The 20,671-nt window shown below is 50.2% G+C and overlaps 1 protein-coding gene across 1 annotated transcript in view; it reads left to right on the forward strand.

Moving 5' to 3' along the window:
• The window catches only part of CD36 (CD36 molecule (CD36 blood group)), a 91,548-nt gene extending 71,495 nt beyond the window's left edge, over positions 1-20,053 (forward strand). Inside the window, exon 13 of the mRNA XM_073652308.1 lies at positions 19,571-20,053. Coding sequence (XP_073508409.1) covers positions 19,571-19,580 — 10 coding nt within the window. The 3' untranslated portion in view covers positions 19,581-20,053. The remainder of the gene's footprint in view (positions 1-19,570) is intronic.
• The last annotated feature ends 618 nt before the right edge of the window (positions 20,054-20,671 follow it).

A 20,671-nucleotide genomic window follows, 5' to 3' on the forward strand; every position in this document is an offset into this window, starting at 1 on the left:
CCTGTGATTACATCTCATCCCATGTGACCACTGCAGCCTGTGATTACATCTCATCCCATGTGACCACTGCGGCCTGTGATTACATCTCATCCCTTGTGAGCACTGCGGCCTGTGATTACATCTCATCCCATGTGACCACTGCGGCCTGTGATTACATCTCATCCCATGTGACCACTGCGGCCTGTGATTACATCTCATCCCATTTGACCACTGTTGCCTGTGATTACATCTCATCCCATGTGACCACTGCAGCCTGTGATTACATCTCATCCCATGTGACCACTGCAGCCTGTGATTACATCTCATCCCATGTGACCACTGCGGCCTGTGATTACATCTCATCCCATGTGACCACTGCTGCCTGTGATTACATCTCATCCCATGTGACCACTGCAGCCTGTGATTACATCTCATCCCATGTGACCACTGCTGCCTGTGATTACATCTCATCCCATGTTGACGCGCCCCTGGGCCTACTTAGTGTAGCGTTGCGCACGCGGGGACTACCCGGAGCCGGGCCTGTTGGGGGTAGTAGTTTCGTGGCGGTGACCCGGTCCGTGCCCAGGGAGTCAAACTGTGTGGCTGAGTATTAGCAGTAGATGTTGGACGACTACGCCACCCGTTGAATGCAGCTATGGAGCTGCCGCTGCAGGGCAGACCGCTGAGGCCGGTGGTACGATTGTGCAGCGTAGATGGTATAACCCCCAACGGGAGGGGTATGGCCTCAGGGCAGCTGACGTGGATGATGGGGGTAGCAGGAACCACTCAGAGACGATGCGGTGTAGTTCAGGGTCTTTACTGGTGATAAAGATAGACCCTCCCGGAGTACTGGCTAGCGATCGGGGCCTGGTCAGTCTTTGAGCAGATGGGATCTCCCCTGGCCAGGCGGAGTTGTAGGCCTCCCCAACTAATTGTACTCTTCTGGCTACCTTGCTAGAGGCGGGTAAAAGTAGCCCACGTCCCTGAGTGTACCGTGTGGTGCTCACCCGTATGGCCGGTGACTCGGGGCCTTCTAGTGGCTTCCGCTCCACGACGGCGGTGCTGGTCCCACGCGTGTGACCGTGCCTTCGGGTTTCTTGGCCAGAGGACCTGAAATCCCCTGCCGGGCGGTTTCTGCTGCTGGGTCTGGGTTAATCCCCACAGCCTCGGACTCCGGGTCCGGTGGTAACTCTTCAATCAGGACGAGCTCTTCAGCTGCCAGCCCCTGATTCCTTTTAGAACGACTTCCCCAGAGCTCCTGATCTCTCTTTCCTATAGCTGCTTCTCTTCTTCTCAACTCTTCTCACTAACCCTGCCTCAGCCAAAGCTTTATATAGGGGAAGTTCTTCCCCTCCCAGGACTGGGCAGGAGGTGTGGCATGCATAGGATTCCTGACCAAGAGACCTCCCACCTGCTCTCAGACATAACATTGCTATTACTGTGGAGACCAGACCCCTGGGGTGCCACATTCCCCCCTAGTGAAAGTTAGTACTCCGGGACTAAACATACTTTTGTAAACATAACAAGGTGCAAACAATAACATTCCAATAGAGACAACACATAAGGTGGTCACGGCGTGTCCGCAACCGGGTGTAACTTTTGAGGAAAACAAGGGTGTCCATTTCACCAACACAGGGAGACGTAACCAGGTAGGGGTCTGTCCTGCCCCGAGTCCTTAACAGTCTTTCAGTCCGTCCTGGGTTACGCTCCAACTATATACACAAAGGATTCCCGGTAAATCCACCAAAGACTCCTACAAATAACTAGAAACACATAATTATACACAAGCAACAAAAAACAGGTAAACATTAATAAAATAGCTTGAACATTTAGATCCTCCACCGTATGGGCAGCTGGCCTCTAGTGACCCTAGTGGACCTACGGAGCTGGTTGATTGGTCCTGAGCTACAGGGTATAGGAGCTGTCAAGGGTAAACTGGGCAGCCGTCTACGGACTCTTTGGCTCACTAGGGGTATGGCAGGCTCACTATAAGCAGAGGGTTGATTTTCCTGGTCTGCTTGTGTGGGGTCTTCTGCCTCCTGGACCGGCTGTTCTTCCAGTTCTACCTGCGTCTCCGTAGGCACTTGGGATGCTGGTTGGAGGAACGTGAGGACAGGTACCACAACAGCACCATTGACTTGAGTCCAAGACCGAGGGAAGTCTCCGAGCACAGTACTAACCATATCTTCCCTTTCCTCTACGGGTCGAGGGTCCTCTTGTTCCTCTTCAGGGTTCCGTAGCTGTTCAGGACACTTCTTCAGGTGATCCCGGGATACAATGGCTGTGGTTTCCCCTCCGTCTTTACTGATTGTACAAATCTTTGGGTTGTCGTGGCTTGAGGGCAGTACGGTGTACGGGTCCTTCTCCCACTGGTCGTCCAACTTGTGGAGCCGTCTTTTCCTCTTCAAGACCTGCTCTCCGGGCACCAGGGGAACAGCGGGAGCATACTGGTTGTAAGTTTTCTCTTGTCTTTCCCTAGCTTGACAGAGACTTCGCTCCACGCTCTCCTGTACTTTCCGGTACTGCTGCTGCCTCTCTGTGTCCCAGTCTGCTTCTGGTGAAGTGTCCTCGGGTGTCAGGACTCCCATCTCCAGATCAACAGGAAGCTTACCAGGTCTTGCCCTCATTAGGTAAGCCGGGGTACAGTTGGTGGAACCTACAGGGATGTGGTTGTATAGGTCCACCAGGTCGGGCAGCTTTTCAGGCCACAGACTACGTTCTTCCAGGGGCAATGTTTTCAGAAGATCTATCACCACCTGGTTCATTTTCTCACAAAGTCCATTAGTTTGCGGGTGATAGGGTGTTGTTCTAATCTTCCGGCAGCCATACAGGGTGCAGAACTCCTGGAAGACTTCCGCTTCAAAGGCAGGCCCCTGGTCCGTCAGCACCTGCTCCGGGTATCCATGCGGACGGCAGAAGTGCTGCTGGAAGGCTCTAGCTGCTGTGTGAGCCGTTAAGTCCTTGACGGGGACGACAACCAAGAACCGGGAGTAGTGATCCACGATGGTTAACGCGTAGACGTAGCCACTTCTGCTTGGGGTCAGTTTTACATGATCCAAGGCTACCAGTTCCAACGGCTGTCTGGTGATGATGGACCGCAGGGGAGTCTTCTGGCTGGCACGGTCCCTCCTTCTTAAGTTGCATGGGCCACAGTCTCTGCACCACCTCTCGATGGTTCCTCTCATGCCTACCCAATGGAACCGCCCGCGCAGCAGGAACTCCAGCTTCTTCCATCCGAAGTGCCCAGCTCCGTCGTGGTATGCCTCCATCACCATAGCTGCGTCTCTTCTGGGCACCACTACTTGCCAGATTAGTTCATGCGTCCGGGAGTTAACCATTCTGCGGCACAACTTCCCCTTGTAAAGGAACAGTCGACTCTTCTCAGCCCACAGTTGCTTGGCTTCCTCCGGAGCGTCTGGGTCAAGGCGTGCATCTGGCCGAGTCAGCATCTCCTTTACCAGTCGGACGGCAGGGTCACTGTCTTGCGTCTCCACCCAGTTGTAATGAGGTAAGGGGTTGAACGTAGCGGTTTGCTTACTTCTTACACGGTGGGAATACTGGATAGTCCCATGACGGTGGAACGCGGGGAGCTCAACTTCTTCCAGTTCCTCTGAATCTTCCCCCTACGTCCGGTAGGTTTGGCATCCTGGACAGGGCGTCTGCGTTGGTATTGGAGCGTCCTGCCCGGTATTTGATTGTAAACTCATAGTTGGACAAGCGGGCCATCCATCTCTGCTCTAGGGCACCGAGTCTTGCAGTGTCCAGGTGTGTCAACGGGTTGTTATCCGTGTACACGGTGAACCGGGAAGAAGCGAGGTAGTGCTTAAAGCGTTCGGTGACTGCCCACACCACTGCCAGGAACTCTAGCTTAAATGAGCTGTAATTCTCAGGGTTTCTTTCGGTGGGTCGCAGTTTTCGGCTGGCGTAAGCAATTACCCGTTCTTTCCCCTGCTGGATCTGGGATAGTACGGCTCCTAACCCGATGTTACTGGCGTCGGTGTAGAGGATAAAGGGCTGGCTGTAATCCGGGTACGCCAGGATTTCATCCCCCGTGAGGGCCATCTTCAGCTGGCGGAAGGACTCTTCTTCCAGCTTCTCCCATCTGAAGGGCGGCTTCTGGTTCTTGGCCTTCCTGGACTGGCCTATCAGGAGGTCCTGCATAGGAGCTGCCTTTTTGGTGAAACCGGGAATGAATCTTCGGTAGTAGCCTACCAACCCGAGGAACTGCCGCACTTCCTTTACGCTGGAGGGGCTTGGCCATTCCTTGATTGCGGTGATCTTATCAGGGTCGGGAGCCACTCCGTCAGCACTCACCACATGTCCCAGGTACTGCACCTTTGGTTTCAGGAGGTGACACTTGGAGGGTTTCACCTTTAGGCCGTAGTTTGCCAGGGCTTCGAACACTTCTGCCAGGTGTTTCAGGTGGTCCTCGTAGGTCTTGGAGTAGACGATGACATCGTCCAGGTATAACAGGACCGTCTCGAAGTTTCGGTGTCCCAGACAGCACTCCATCAACCGTTGGAAGGTTCCGGGTGCGTTGCAGAGTCCGAACGGCATGCAGGTAAACTCGCTAAGTCCCATCGGGGTGGTGAATGCGGTCTTCTCCCGGTCCGCCTCTGCTACAGGAACCTGCCAGTACCCGCTAGTGAGATCCAAGGTGGAGAAGAAGTTAGCAGATTTTAAAGCAGCCAAAGACTCCTCTATTCTTGGTAAGGGGTACGCATCTTTGTGTGTGATACGGTTAGTTTTCCGGTAATCTACACACATTCTCATGGTGTTGTCTTTCTTTTTAACCAAGACTAGTGGAGCTGCCCAGGGGCTACAGCTATCCCTGATTACCCCAGCCTCCTTCATGTCTCTAAGCATCCCCTTGGCGTGTTGGTAGTGTGCAGGGGGTACGGGTCGATACCTCTCTTTTATGGGAGGATGGTCTCCCGTGGGGATGTGGTGTTCTACCCCCTTGACTCGCCCGAAGTCTAACGGGTGTTTACTAAACACTCTCTCGTACTCTCAAACCACCCGGTAGACTCCCTGTTTCTGGTGGGAGGGAGTGGAGTCAGTACCCAAATGTAGTTGCTGACACCAATCCTCCATTATTTTCGTAGAGCCGTTACCTTCCTCCGGGTGAGATGGAGGCAAGGGTTCCACAGACTGTATAGAATTTTGGTTGATAGTATATAATTTGGCTAGCGTGGCATACCGGGGCAGGTATACTTCCCTTTTCCCGATATTTATTATACGAACGGGCACCCTCCCATGGCGTACATCAACTACCCCCCGTGCTGTCAAAATGGTGGGCCTACTGTCTGAGTAGACTGGTTCTACCATGGCCTGGTAATCTCTACCTCTCAGACCAATAGCTGCCCGGCACCAAATCATCATTTCACTTTTCGGGGGCATGGCAATAGGGAAAGGGTCACACATTCTTACGCTACCAATCTCACCACCGGAGAGTTCCACCTGTTGCCGTCGCATCAGTGCCCGGATCTCTTTCTGGAGCACTCGCTGCTGGCCGGAGCTGGCGTTCTTGGCAACCTGCTGTAAAATGAAAATCACCTCTGCAAGACAATTTTCAATCACATTAGTTCCTAGCGTTATCTTTGGGTGACTCTCGCGCTTGTCAATGTCTACAATGATCAGTCCCTGTGCTGCCAGTTCGACTCTACTGATTTTAATGGTCATTTCTTTAAATCCGATCTGTGGCACGGGCTGACCATTACTGGCGATGATACTCAAGTCGTCGTCTGGATAGCGGGTTATATCCGAGTCATTCCAGTACTGCTTGAAGAGCACGTACGGGATGGTGGTGACCTGTGACCCGGTGTCCAGTAGGGCACTCATAGGAATGCCATCCAGTACCACAGGCAAGACTGGACGTCCTCCCACATATTTGTCGCGCCAGCTCGATGGGCCTGGTGATCTTTTTCCTGGGGGTTGGCCCTCTACCCCAGGTTGTGCCAGTTTAAAGGACAGTACCTTGCCATATGTCCGGGTTGATTGCAGCGGCGGCAGATGGGTTGTCCGTCCTCGTTGTATCGGTCGCTGGGTCTTCCTCTGGCCGGTGGGGTCCTCCTTGGTCGACGCCACGGGATGTCCTCCGGTCCGGATGTGAGCTGGATCTTCCCTGGAGTGGAAACCTGTAAAGACTGCACAGTTCGGGTTAGCGCAGCTACGCTTTTAGCTAGCTCTTGGACCTGATGGTGCAGGTCTGGAGCCGGGTCATTGTTCAAAGCCTGCGCATCAGCTCCCACAGGCCCTGCCGACAAGGGCGCCGCCTCCTGGTGGTAAGCGGTAGTAGGGCGCCTGTGGGCCACAACGCCACCCGGTGCCGGTTCTCGGAGCACCCGAATGGCTCTGTCCTTGAACTGTGCAAAGTCTAGATGAGGATCCTGTAAGGCCATTGCCCGCAACTGGGTTCGGTGGGCATTGCAATATAGTCCCTCTATAAATTGTTCGGTCAACAGCCTGTCCTCATTTCTCACGCCGTCAGGGTCGGTCTTCTTAATGGCTCTCAGGGCCTCTTGTAGGTTTAGTGCATAGTCCCTTATACTCTCATGTGCTCGCTGCTTGCACCCATAGAATTTAAGCTTAATCTCGGCTGAGGTGCGGGTATCAAAGGTGTCCCTCAGCCGGGTTAGTATCCCCGCGACAGTCCTCCTCCCAGGTGGCCAGGACTTTACCTCCCTTTGGGCTGCCCCGGTTAGTTGGGCCACCAGGATGCTCACTTTTTGCTCCTCTGTGAGGGGGTACACCTTGAAGAGGCTATCCAGCTTTTCTCTAAAGTCATTCAGGGTATGTGACTCCCCTGAGTATTGGGGTAGCCAGGCTGCTCCCGGGATATAGGGCATGGTAAAAGGCATGACTGCAGCAGCGCTGGCACTGGCGGGGGTTGAGGCAGTGAAGCTCTCCTCCGTATCCGACATCTTCCTCCCCCCTAGTGGACCGTGGCCTACCTTGCTATGATCCTCTTCCGTAGGCTGCGGCTCCGCAGTGGATCGTCAGGGTTGAGGACCTTCCGTCGCGCTCCTATGACGTCGGCGTCTGCTGGGCTCCTTCCAGGACCTTACGCAACGTCCGGACGTGAGGCGGGGCTTCAATTCTCGCGCGCTTTCGGAGTCCACGCCCCTCTTCTTCCTGCGCGGCGTCTTCAAGATGGCGTCCAACGGCGGGAAAACTTCGCGGATGGCGGGAAGAAGGTAGAAGATGGCGCCGGATGGCGGGAAAACTTCGCGGATGGCGGGAAGAAGGTAGAAGATGGCGCCGGATGGCGGGAAACCTCCACGGATGGCGGGAATCTTCACCACTGGTAAGTTTGAACAGTCTTTTTCAGGCACGCAGTACCCGGTGGTTGCGGGCACGAGATCCTGCCGACTACGCCAAAAGCTGACGCGCCCCTGGGCCTACTTAGTGTAGCGTTGCGCACGTGGGGACTACCCGGAGCCGGGCCTGTTGGGGGTAGTAGTTTCGTGGCGGTGACCCGGTCCGTGCCCAGGGAGTCAAACTATGTGGCTGAGTATTAGCAGTAGATGTTGGACGACTACGCCACCCATTGAATGCAGCTATGGAGCTGCCGCTGCAGGGCAGACCGCTGAGGCCGGTGGTACGATTGTGCAGCGTAGATGGTATAACCCCCAACGGGAGGGGTATGGCCTCAGGGCAGCCGACGTGGATGATGGGGGTAGCAGGAACCACTCAGAGACGATGCGGTGTAGTTCAGGGTCTTTACTGGTGATAAAGATAGACCCTCCCGGAGTACTGGCTAGCGATCGGGGCCTGGTCAGTCTTTGAGCAGATGGGATCTCCCCTGGCCAGGCGGAGTTGTAGGCCTCCCCAACTAATTGTACTCTTCTGGCTACCTTGCTAGAGGCGGGTAAAAGTAGCCCACGTCCCTGAGTGTACCGTGTGGTGCTCACCCGTATGGCCGGTGACTCGGGGCCTTCTAGTGGCTTCCGCTCCACGACGGCGGTGCTGGTCCCACGCGTGTGACCGTGCCTTCGGGTTTCTTGGCCAGAGGACCTGAAATCCCCTGCCGGGCGGTTTCTGCTGCTGGATCTGGGTTAATCCCCACAGCCTCGGACTCCGGGTCTGGTGGTAACTCTTCAATCAGGGCGAGCTCTTCAGCTGCCAGCCCCTGATTCCTTTTAGCACGACTTCCCCAGAGCTCCTGATCTCTCTTTCCTATAGCTGCTTCTCTTCTTCTCAACTCTTCTCACTAACCCTGCCTCAGCCCCAGCTTTATATAGGGGAAGTTCTTCCCCTCCCAGGACTGGGCAGGAGGTGTGGCATACATAGGATTCCTGACCAAGAGACCTCCCACCTGCTCTCAGACATAACATTGCTATTACTGTGGAGACCAGACCCCTGGGGTGCCACAATGTGACCACTGCGGCCTGTGATTACATCTCATCCCATGTGACCACTGCAGCCTGTGATTACATCTCATCCCATGTGACCACTGCAGCCTGTGATTACATCTCATCCCATGTGACCACTGCGGCTTGTGATTACATCTCATCCCATGTGACCACTGCTGCCTGTGATTACATCTCATCCCATGTGACCACTGCAGCCTGTGATTACATCTCATCCCATGTGACCACTGCAGCCTGTGATTACATCTCATCCCATGTGACCACTGCGGCTTGTGATTACATCTCATCCCATGTGACCACTGCTACCTGTGATTACATCTCATCCCATGTGACCACTGCAGCCTGTGATTACATCTCATCCCATGTGACCACTGCAGCCTGTGATTACATCTCATCCCATGTGACCACTGCGGCTTGTGATTACATCTCATCCCATGTGACCACTGCGGCCTGTGATTACATCTCATCCCATATGACCACTGCAGCCTGTGATTACATCTCATCCCATGTGACCACTGCTGCCTGTGATTACATCTCATCCCATGTGACCACTGCTGCCTGTGATTACATCTCATCCCATGTGACCACTGCTGCCTGTGATTACATTTCATGCCATGTGACCACTGCGGCTTGTGATTACATCTCATCCCATGTGACCACTGCTGCCTGTGATTACATCTCATCCCATGTGACCACTGTAGCCTGTGATTACATCTCATCCCATGTGACCACTGGAGCCTGTGATTACATCTCATCCCATGTGACCACTGCGGCCTGTGATTACATCTCATCCCATGTGACCACTGCAGTCTGTGATTACATCTCATCCCATGTGACCACTGCGGCCTGTGATTACATCTCATCCCATGTGACCACTGCAGCCTGTGATTACATCTCATCCCATGTGACCACTGCGGCCTGTGATTACATCTCATCCCTTGTGACCACTGCGGCCTGTGATTACATCTCATCCCATGTGACCACTGCGGCCTGTGATTACATCTCATCCCATGTGACCACTGCGGCCTGTGATTACATCTCATCCCATGTGACCACTGCTGCCTGTGATTACATCTCATCCCATGTGACCACTGCTGCCTGTGATTACATCTCATCCCATGTGACCACTGCAGCCTGTGATTACATCTCATCCCATGTGACCACTGCGGCCTGTGATTACATCTCATCCCATGTGACCACTGCTGCCTGTGATTACATCTCATCCCATGTGACCACTGCAGCCTGTGATTACATCTCATCCCATGTGACCACTGCGGCCTGTGATTACATCTCATCCCATGTGACCACTGCTGCCTGTGATTACATCTCATCCCATGTGACCACTGCGGCCTGTGATTACATCTCATCCCATGTGACCACTGCAGCCTGTGATTACATCTCATCCCATGTGACCACTGCAGCCTGTGATTACATCTCATCCCATGTGACCACTGCAGCCTGTGATTACATCTCATCCCATGTGACCACTGCAGCCTGTGATTACATCTCATCCCATGTGACCACTGCGGCTTGTGATTACATCTCATCCCATGTGACCACTGCTGCCTGTGATTACATCTCATCCCATGTGACCACTGCAGCCTGTGATTACATCTCATCCCATGTGACCACTGCAGCCTGTGATTACATCTCATCCCATGTGACCACTGCGGCTTGTGATTACATCTCATACCATGTGACCACTGCTACCTGTGATTACATCTCATCCCATGTGACCACTGCAGCCTGTGATTACATCTCATCCCATGTGACCACTGCAGCCTGTGATTACATCTCATCCCATGCGACCACTGCGGCTTGTGATTTCATCTCATCCCATGTGACCACTGCGGCCTGTGATTACATCTCATCCCATATGACCACTGCAGCCTGTGATTACATCTCATCCCATGTGACCACTGCAGCCTGTGATTACATCTCATCCCATGTGACCACTGCAGCCTGTGATTACATCTCATCCCATGTGACCACTGCAGCCTGTGATTACATCTCATCCCATGTGACCACTGCGGCCTGTGATTACATCTCATCCCATGTGACCACTGCAGCCTGTGATTACATCTCATCCCATGTGACCACTGCAGCCTGTGATTACATCTCATCCCATGTGACCACTGCAGCCTGTGATTACATCTCATCCCATGTGACCACTGCGGCCTGTGATTACATCTCATCCCATGTGACCACTGCAGCCTGTGATTACATCTCATCCCATGTGACCACTGCAGCCTGTGATTACATCTCATCCCATGTGACCACTGCAGCCTGTGATTACATCTCTTCCCATGTGACCACTGCGGCCTGTGATTACATCTCATCCCTTGTGACCACTGCTGCCTGTGATTACATCTCATCCCATGTGACCACTGCAGCCTGTGATTACATCTCATCCCATGTGACCACTGCAGCCTGTGATTACATCTCATCCCATGTGACCACTGCAGCCTGTGATTACATCTCATCCCATGTGACCACTGCAGCCTGTGATTACATCTCATCCCATGTGACCACTGCAGCCTGTGATTACATCTCATCCCATGTGACCACTGCGGCCTGTGATTACATCTCATCCCATGTGACCACTGCGGCCTGTGATTACATCTCATCCCATGTGACCACTGCGGCCTGTGATTACATCTCATCCCATGTGACCACTGCAGCCTGTGATTACATCTCATCCCATGTGACCACTGCGGCCTGTGATTACATCTCATCCCATGTGACCACTGCGGCCTGTGATTACATCTCATCCCATGTGACCACTGCTGCCTGTGATTACATCTCATCCCATGTGACCACTGCTGCCTGTGATTACATCTCATCCCATGTGACCACTGCAGCCTGTGATTACATCTCATCCCATGTGACCACTGCGGCCTGTGATTACATCTCATCCCATGTGACCACTGCTGCCTGTGATTACATCTCATCCCATGTGACCACTGCAGCCTGTGATTACATCTCATCCCATGTGACCACTGCGGCCTGTGATTACATCTCATCCCATGTGACCACTGCTGCCTGTGATTACATCTCATCCCATGTGACCACTGCGGCCTGTGATTACATCTCATCCCATGTGACCACTGCAGCCTGTGATTACATCTCATCCCATGTGACCACTGCAGCCTGTGATTACATCTCATCCCATGTGACCACTGCAGCCTGTGATTACATCTCATCCCATGTGACCACTGCAGCCTGTGATTACATCTCATCCCATGTGACCACTGCGGCTTGTGATTACATCTCATCCCATGTGACCACTGCTGCCTGTGATTACATCTCATCCCATGTGACCACTGCTGCCTGTGATTACATCTCATCCCATGTGACCACTGCAGCCTGTGATTACATCTCATCCCATGTGACCACTGCGGCCTGTGATTACATCTCATCCCATGTGACCACTGCTGCCTGTGATTACATCTCATCCCATGTGACCACTGCGGCCTGTGATTACATCTCATCCCATGTGACCACTGCAGCCTGTGATTACATCTCATCCCATGTGACCACTGCAGCCTGTGATTACATCTCATCCCATGTGACCACTGCAGCCTGTGATTACATCTCATCCCATGTGACCACTGCAGCCTGTGATTACATCTCATCCCATGTGACCACTGCGGCTTGTGATTACATCTCATCCCATGTGACCACTGCTGCCTGTGATTACATCTCATCCCATGTGACCACTGCAGCCTGTGATTACATCTCATCCCATGTGACCACTGCAGCCTGTGATTACATCTCATCCCATGTGACCACTGCGGCTTGTGATTACATCTCATACCATGTGACCACTGCTACCTGTGATTACATCTCATCCCATGTGACCACTGCAGCCTGTGATTACATCTCATCCCATGTGACCACTGCAGCCTGTGATTACATCTCATCCCATGCGACCACTGCGGCTTGTGATTTCATCTCATCCCATGTGACCACTGCGGCCTGTGATTACATCTCATCCCATATGACCACTGCAGCCTGTGATTACATCTCATCCCATGTGACCACTGCAGCCTGTGATTACATCTCATCCCATGTGACCACTGCAGCCTGTGATTACATCTCATCCCATGTGACCACTGCAGCCTGTGATTACATCTCATCCCATGTGACCACTGCGGCCTGTGATTACATCTCATCCCATGTGACCACTGCAGCCTGTGATTACATCTCTTCCCATGTGACCACTGCGGCCTGTGATTACATCTCATCCCTTGTGACCACTGCTGCCTGTGATTACATCTCATCCCATGTGACCACTGCAGCCTGTGATTACATCTCATCCCATGTGACCACTGCAGCCTGTGATTACATCTCATCCCATGTGACCACTGCAGCCTGTGATTACATCTCATCCCATGTGACCACTGCAGCCTGTGATTACATCTCATCCCATGTGACCACTGCAGCCTGTGATTACATCTCATCCCATGTGACCACTGCGGCCTGTGATTACATCTCATCCCATGTGACCACTGCGGCCTGTGATTACATCTCATCCCATGTGACCACTGCGGCCTGTGATTACATCTCATCCCATGTGACCACTGCAGCCTGTGATTACATCTCATCCCATGTGACCACTGCGGCCTGTGATTACATCTCATCCCATGTGACCACTGCGGCCTGTGATTACATCTCATCCCATGTGACCACTGCTGCCTGTGATTACATCTCATCCCATGTGACCACTGCTGCCTGTGATTACATCTCATCCCATGTGACCACTGCAGCCTGTGATTACATCTCATCCCATGTGACCACTGCGGCCTGTGATTACATCTCATCCCATGTGACCACTGCTGCCTGTGATTACATCTCATCCCATGTGACCACTGCAGCCTGTGATTACATCTCATCCCATGTGACCACTGCGGCCTGTGATTACATCTCATCCCATGTGACCACTGCTGCCTGTGATTACATCTCATCCCATGTGACCACTGCGGCCTGTGATTACATCTCATCCCATGTGACCACTGCAGCCTGTGATTACATCTCATCCCATTTGACCACTGCAGCCTGTGATTACATCTCATCCCATGTGACCACTGCAGCCTGTGATTACATCTCATCCCATGTGACCACTGCAGCCTGTGATTACATCTCATCCCATGTGACCACTGCGGCTTGTGATTACATCTCATCCCATGTGACCACTGCTGCCTGTGATTACATCTCATCCCATGTGACCACTGCAGCCTGTGATTACATCTCATCCCATGTGACCACTGCAGCCTGTGATTACATCTCATCCCATGTGACCACTGCGGCTTGTGATTACATCTCATACCATGTGACCACTGCTACCTGTGATTACATCTCATCCCATGTGACCACTGCAGCCTGTGATTACATCTCATCCCATGCGACCACTGCGGCTTGTGATTTCATCTCATCCCATGTGACCACTGCGGCCTGTGATTACATCTCATCCCATATGACCACTGCAGCCTGTGATTACATCTCATCCCATGTGACCACTGCAGCCTGTGATTACATCTCATCCCATGTGACCACTGCAGCCTGTGATTACATCTCATCCCATGTGACCACTGCAGCCTGTGATTACATCTCATCCCATGTGACCACTGCGGCCTGTGATTACATCTCATCCCATGTGACCACTGCAGCCTGTGATTACATCTCTTCCCATGTGACCACTGCGGCCTGTGATTACATCTCATCCCATGTGACCACTGCTGCCTGTGATTACATCTCATCCCATGTGACCACTGCAGCCTGTGATTACATCTCATACCATGTGACCACTGCTGCCTGTGATTACATCTCATCCCATGTGACCACTGCAGCCTGTGATTACATCTCATCCCATGTGACCACTGGAGCCTGTGATTACATCTCATCCCATGTGACCACTGCTGCCTGTGATTACATCTCATCCCATGCGACCACTGCGGCTTGTGATTTCATCTCATCCCATGTGACCACTGCGGCCTGTGATTACATCTCATCCCATATGACCACTGCAGCCTGTGATTACATCTCATCCCATATGACCACTGCAGCCTGTGATTACATCTCATCCCATGTGACCACTGCGGCCTGTGATTACATCTCATCCCATGTGACCACTGGAGCCTGTGATTACATCTCATCCCATGTGACCACTGCAGCCTGTGATTACATCTCATCCCATGTGACCACTGCAGCCTGTGATTACATCTCATCCCATGCGACCACTGCGGCTTGTGATTTCATCTCATCCCATGTGACCACTGCGGCCTGTGATTACATCTCATCCCATATGACCACTGCAGCCTGTGATTACATCTCATCCCATGTGACCACTGCAGCCTGTGATTACATCTCATCCCATGTGACCACTGCAGCCTGTGATTACATCTCATCCCATGTGACCACTGCAGCCTGTGATTACATCTCATCCCATGTGACCACTGCGGCCTGTGATTACATCTCATCCCATGTGACCACTGCAGCCTGTGATTACATCTCATCCCATGTGACCACTGCAGCCTGTGATTACATCTCATCCCATGTGACCACTGCAGCCTGTGATTACATCTCATCCCATGTGACCACTGCGGCCTGTGATTACATCTCATCCCATGTGACCACTGCAGCCTGTGATTACATCTCATCCCATGTGACCACTGCAGCCTGTGATTACATCTCATCCCATGTGACCACTGCAGCCTGTGATTACATCTCTTCCCATGTGACCACTGCGGCCTGTGATTACATCTCATCCCTTGTGACCACTGCTGCCTGTGATTACATCTCATCCCATGTGACCACTGCAGCCTGTGATTACATCTCATCCCATGTGACCACTGCAGCCTGTGATTACATCTCATCCCATGTGACCACTGCAGCCTGTGATTACATCTCATCCCATGTGACCACTGCAGCCTGTGATTACATCTCATCCCATGTGACCACTGCAGCCTGTGATTACATCTCATCCCATGTGACCACTGCGGCCTGTGATTACATCTCATCCCATGTGACCACTGCGGCCTGTGATTACATCTCATCCCATGTGACCACTGCGGCCTGTGATTACATCTCATCCCATGTGACCACTGCAGCCTGTGATTACATCTCATCCCATGTGACCACTGCGGCCTGTGATTACATCTCATCCCATGTGACCACTGCGGCCTGTGATTACATCTCATCCCATGTGACCACTGCTGCCTGTGATTACATCTCATCCCATGTGACCACTGCTGCCTGTGATTACATCTCATCCCATGTGACCACTGCTGCCTGTGATTACATCTCATCCCATGTGACCACTGCAGCCTGTGATTACATCTCATCCCATGTGACCACTGCGGCCTGTGATTACATCTCATCCCATGTGACCACTGCTGCCTGTGATTACATCTCATCCCATGTGACCACTGCAGCCTGTGATTACATCTCATCCCATGTGACCACTGCGGCCTGTGATTACATCTCATCCCATGTGACCACTGCTGCCTGTGATTACATCTCATCCCATGTGACCACTGCGGCCTGTGATTACATCTCATCCCATGTGACCACTGCAGCCTGTGATTACATCTCATCCCATGTGACCACTGCAGCCTGTGATTACATCTCATCCCATGTGACCACTGCAGCCTGTGATTACATCTCATCCCATGTGACCACTGCAGCCTGTGATTACATCTCATCCCATGTGACCACTGCGGCTTGTGATTACATCTCATCCCATGTGACCACTGCTGCCTGTGATTACATCTCATCCCATGTGACCACTGCTGCCTGTGATTACATCTCATCCCATGTGACCACTGCAGCCTGTGATTACATCTCATCCCATGTGACCACTGCGGCCTGTGATTACATCTCATCCCATGTGATCACTGCTGCCTGTGATTACATCTCATCCCATGTGACCACTGCGGCCTGTGATTACATCTCATCCCATGTGACCACTGCAGCCTGTGATTACATCTCATCCCATGTGACCACTGCAGCCTGTGATTACATCTCATCCCATGTGACCACTGCAGCCTGTGATTACATCTCATCCCATGTGACCACTGCAGCCTGTGATTACATCTCATCCCATGTGACCACTGCGGCTTGTGATTACATCTCATCCCATGTGACCACTGCTGCCTGTGATTACATCTCATCCCATGTGACCACTGCAGCCTGTGATTACATCTCATCCCATGTGACCACTGCAGCCTGTGATTACATCTCATCCCATGTGACCACTGCGGCTTGTGATTACATCTCATACCATGTGACCACTGCTACCTGTGATTACATCTCATCCCATGTGACCACTGCAGCCTGTGATTACATCTCATCCCATGTGACCACTGCAGCCTGTGATTACATCTCATCCCATGCGACCACTGCGGCTTGTGATTTCATCTCATCCCATGTGACCACTGCGGCCTGTGATTACATCTCATCCCATATGACCACTGCAGCCTGTGATTACATCTCATCCCATGTGACCACTGCAGCCTGTGATTACATCTCATCCCATGTGACCACTGCAGCCTGTGATTACATCTCATCCCATGTGACCACTGCAGCCTGTGATTACATCTCATCCCATGTGACCACTGCGGCCTGTGATTACATCTCATCCCATGTGACCACTGCAGCCTGTGATTACATCTCTTCCCATGTGACCACTGCGGCCTGTGATTACATCTCATCCCTTGTGACCACTGCTGCCTGTGATTACATCTCATCCCATGTGACCACTGCAGCCTGTGATTACATCTCATCCCATGTGACCACTGCAGCCTGTGATTACATCTCATCCCATGTGACCACTGCAGCCTGTGATTACATCTCATCCCATGTGACCACTGCAGCCTGTGATTACATCTCATCCCATGTGACCACTGCAGCCTGTGATTACATCTCATCCCATGTGACCACTGCGGCCTGTGATTACATCTCATCCCATGTGACCACTGCGGCCTGTGATTACATCTCATCCCATGTGACCACTGCGGCCTGTGATTACATCTCATCCCATGTGACCACTGCAGCCTGTGATTACATCTCATCCCATGTGACCACTGCGGCCTGTGATTACATCTCATCCCATGTGACCACTGCGGCCTGTGATTACATCTCATCCCATGTGACCACTGCTGCCTGTGATTACATCTCATCCCATGTGACCACTGCTGCCTGTGATTACATCTCATCCCATGTGACCACTGCAGCCTGTGATTACATCTCATCCCATGTGACCACTGCGGCCTGTGATTACATCTCATCCCATGTGACCACTGCTGCCTGTGATTACATCTCATCCCATGTGACCACTGCAGCCTGTGATTACATCTCATCCCATGTGACCACTGCGGCCTGTGATTACATCTCATCCCATGTGACCACTGCTGCCTGTGATTACATCTCATCCCATGTGACCACTGCGGCCTGTGATTACATCTCATCCCATGTGACCACTGCGGCCTGTGATTACATCTCATCCCATGTGACCACTGCGGACTGTGATTGACTGTAGAAGTCATATGGACTAGACATCATCATTGAAGGCTGCGTTATAGAAAGACCAGCGAATGACCAGCAAGGAAGCCACAAAGTGCTAGGGGGAGTGTGTGTGTTTTTTTATGATTATTTTAAACCTTATGTATTGTTAGGAGAGCTGCAGGCCTAGGGATTTTGTCTCCTCTGTTGATTTCAATGAAATGATTCTCAACATAAATTGACATGCTGCGGACATAAAATCTCCACCACAATTTATATGTGGATTCTTTCCAGTATTTTTTTTTACATCATATAGATGTGAACATACCTTAATTGGTGGGGAATAGGAAATTTGTAGGTGGTGTTAAAGAATGTATGAGAAGTAAGGAGGAAATACAAGGTCAAATTCATCAAGAAATTACCTTTGTAGGTGACAATAATTTGAACTTGTTTAGTTTAAGCTAGGTTCTCACCATATTTGGAGTATCTTAAGTAATAAACTACTGAAGTATAAGTCTAACATGGTCTTAAAAGGTAATTAACTAGATATGTGCCAGAAAAGTAAATGAGGACATGTGTACGGGCAGACGAATGCAGTTGTATATCAGCTGCCTACGTTCAGTAGACCATTTCAATAAATATGGTGTGAACCTAATGTTCCTGACCTTTCTACAGGAAAATGTTGATATAAGTTACAACTAATATGACGCACCAAATTCTCTTCTCTTTTACCATACGTCTTTCCTGGCATAATATATTTAGAGGCAATATAGGACTGATACGTTATGCCTGTCTCTCAAGCACAGAACAGGGTCTTGGGCCCAATGCAGCTTACGCTCTTTGCAAACTATACATCTATATTTAATGTTACAGAGCAGATAAAATGTACTTTCCACTTTTAAACTTTAAAGAAGCACTCCCAGCAAAATTTGTATCCTCTTAATATATTACAATCATCATATTATATAGCATTATGTACTTACAATTTCTCATTTTGCCCTTCTACCCAGTTAATTCTTCTGTTTTCCATTATGACTATGACATCGCATGATTAAAAATTGAGTAGTTGAATCCTTCTAAGCTCTATGTAGAAACAGGAGGTCAATTTTCCCTATATGAGTCATAAATCACTGCAAAACTTCCTGGGAGGAGGGAGCAGCTGGGTCAGGTGTTGAAGAGGGGAATGATAAATGCAGGGACAAGAGACTTCCTGTTTCTACATAGAGCACATAAAAGAGAAGAATTAGCAGGGTAGAAAGGTAAATTAAGCAATTGTAAGTACACAGTGCTATGTAATATGATGATTGCAATATATTAAGAGGATAAAAACTTTTGATGGGAGTGATTCTATAAAGGGGTTCTCTAGTGAAGATATGTTTATCACTTATACAAAAGATAAGTGATAATTTAGACATAGTTGGGCGTCTAATAGAGTCCGACTGCAGCTCCATTTATTTGCTATAGGGCTGCTGAGTGATTTGCTCAGCATTTTCTGGCTGCCTCATAGAGAATATATGGAAAGACGGTCAAGCATGCACACTGCCGTTCCATTCTAACTGGAGTAAAAGGTACCCGTTCTGCCGATCAGTGCAGGTCCCAGCAGTCAAACCCCCACCAACCTCTAAGTTATCACCTATCCACTGGATAGGTGATAAATTATCTTCACCTGAAAACTCCTTGAAGGTATTAATACTAAATGCTTTTCTTTTTTTCTTCAGGAAGGTGTAAACAAGTACCATAACTGTTGATATGACGGAAACCTGAGAGAAAATTCCCAGCAGATAAATGTTAATAGAAGAAATGAAGAAGAAAAAATAAGCTACTCCACTATAACATGTAGTCCCAAAATATCAAAGAGAATATGTCATTCCAGCTATACACACGTCAATATATATTCATAGCCAAAATGTATATTTGTATATGGTCTAATGAATAAATGGGACAAGTATGATAACTGTGTATTATATTGCAATGTGTTGTTTTGTAACTGTACCATAAATATAGCTATGAATAATACACTATTATATTTGCACATTATGTTTGAAATGTCTTTTAGTGCATTATGCAATACAGCTGTATGTTAACGTGAAGGAATTTAAAAATTTGGATTAAAATGTAATGTGTTTGTATGGTTTATAACAGATATTGAGATATACTTTGTTCATGTCATGTAATATAATACATTCTTTCATTTATATTTATTCAACTTGAGTGATTATATTAATTTATCGGCCTATCTTTTAACATGCAAGTTATACACATTTAAAAAAATGAACTTATCTCATGCGTCACTTTGGCAGTCTGCAGAATAATAATTTTATTATTGTCCTATATTACTTTAAAATAAGATTACATTTTAAATATTTGGTTTATTTGTATTTCAACTTTTCTTTGAAGGGAATCTGTCACCAGGTTTTTGTTACACCACCTAAAAGCAGTATAATGTAGGGTTAGACACTTTGATTCCAGTGATGTGTCAGTTACTGTACTGTGTGCTGTCATTTTTATGAAATCACTGTTTTTTCTGCTGCAGATCTACTAGTTCTCTGAAAGCTGAGCTCCGTATAACTGTCCACACCACTGGCAGCTTTCTGTGTACACTCTGCATAGGCAGAAAACTGCCAATTTGTTGTGGGAGAAGGGTTATGCAAAGATCAGGAATATAGAGGACTAAATGGCAGCAGGTTTACTAGACCTTTAGTGATAATCTACTACTGATTAAACAGTGATTTTATCCAAACTGAAATAAGCAGCCCAGAAAGTGACACATTGCTGCAATCAGGGTCTCTGTACCTACATTATGCTGATCTCAGATTAGA

Source organism: Phyllobates terribilis, unplaced genomic scaffold, assembly GCF_046119375.1.
Source record: "Phyllobates terribilis strain yellow unplaced genomic scaffold, ASM4611937v1 Scaffold_11__3_contigs__length_659146591, whole genome shotgun sequence".
Lineage (NCBI taxonomy): Eukaryota > Metazoa > Chordata > Amphibia > Anura > Dendrobatidae > Phyllobates > Phyllobates terribilis.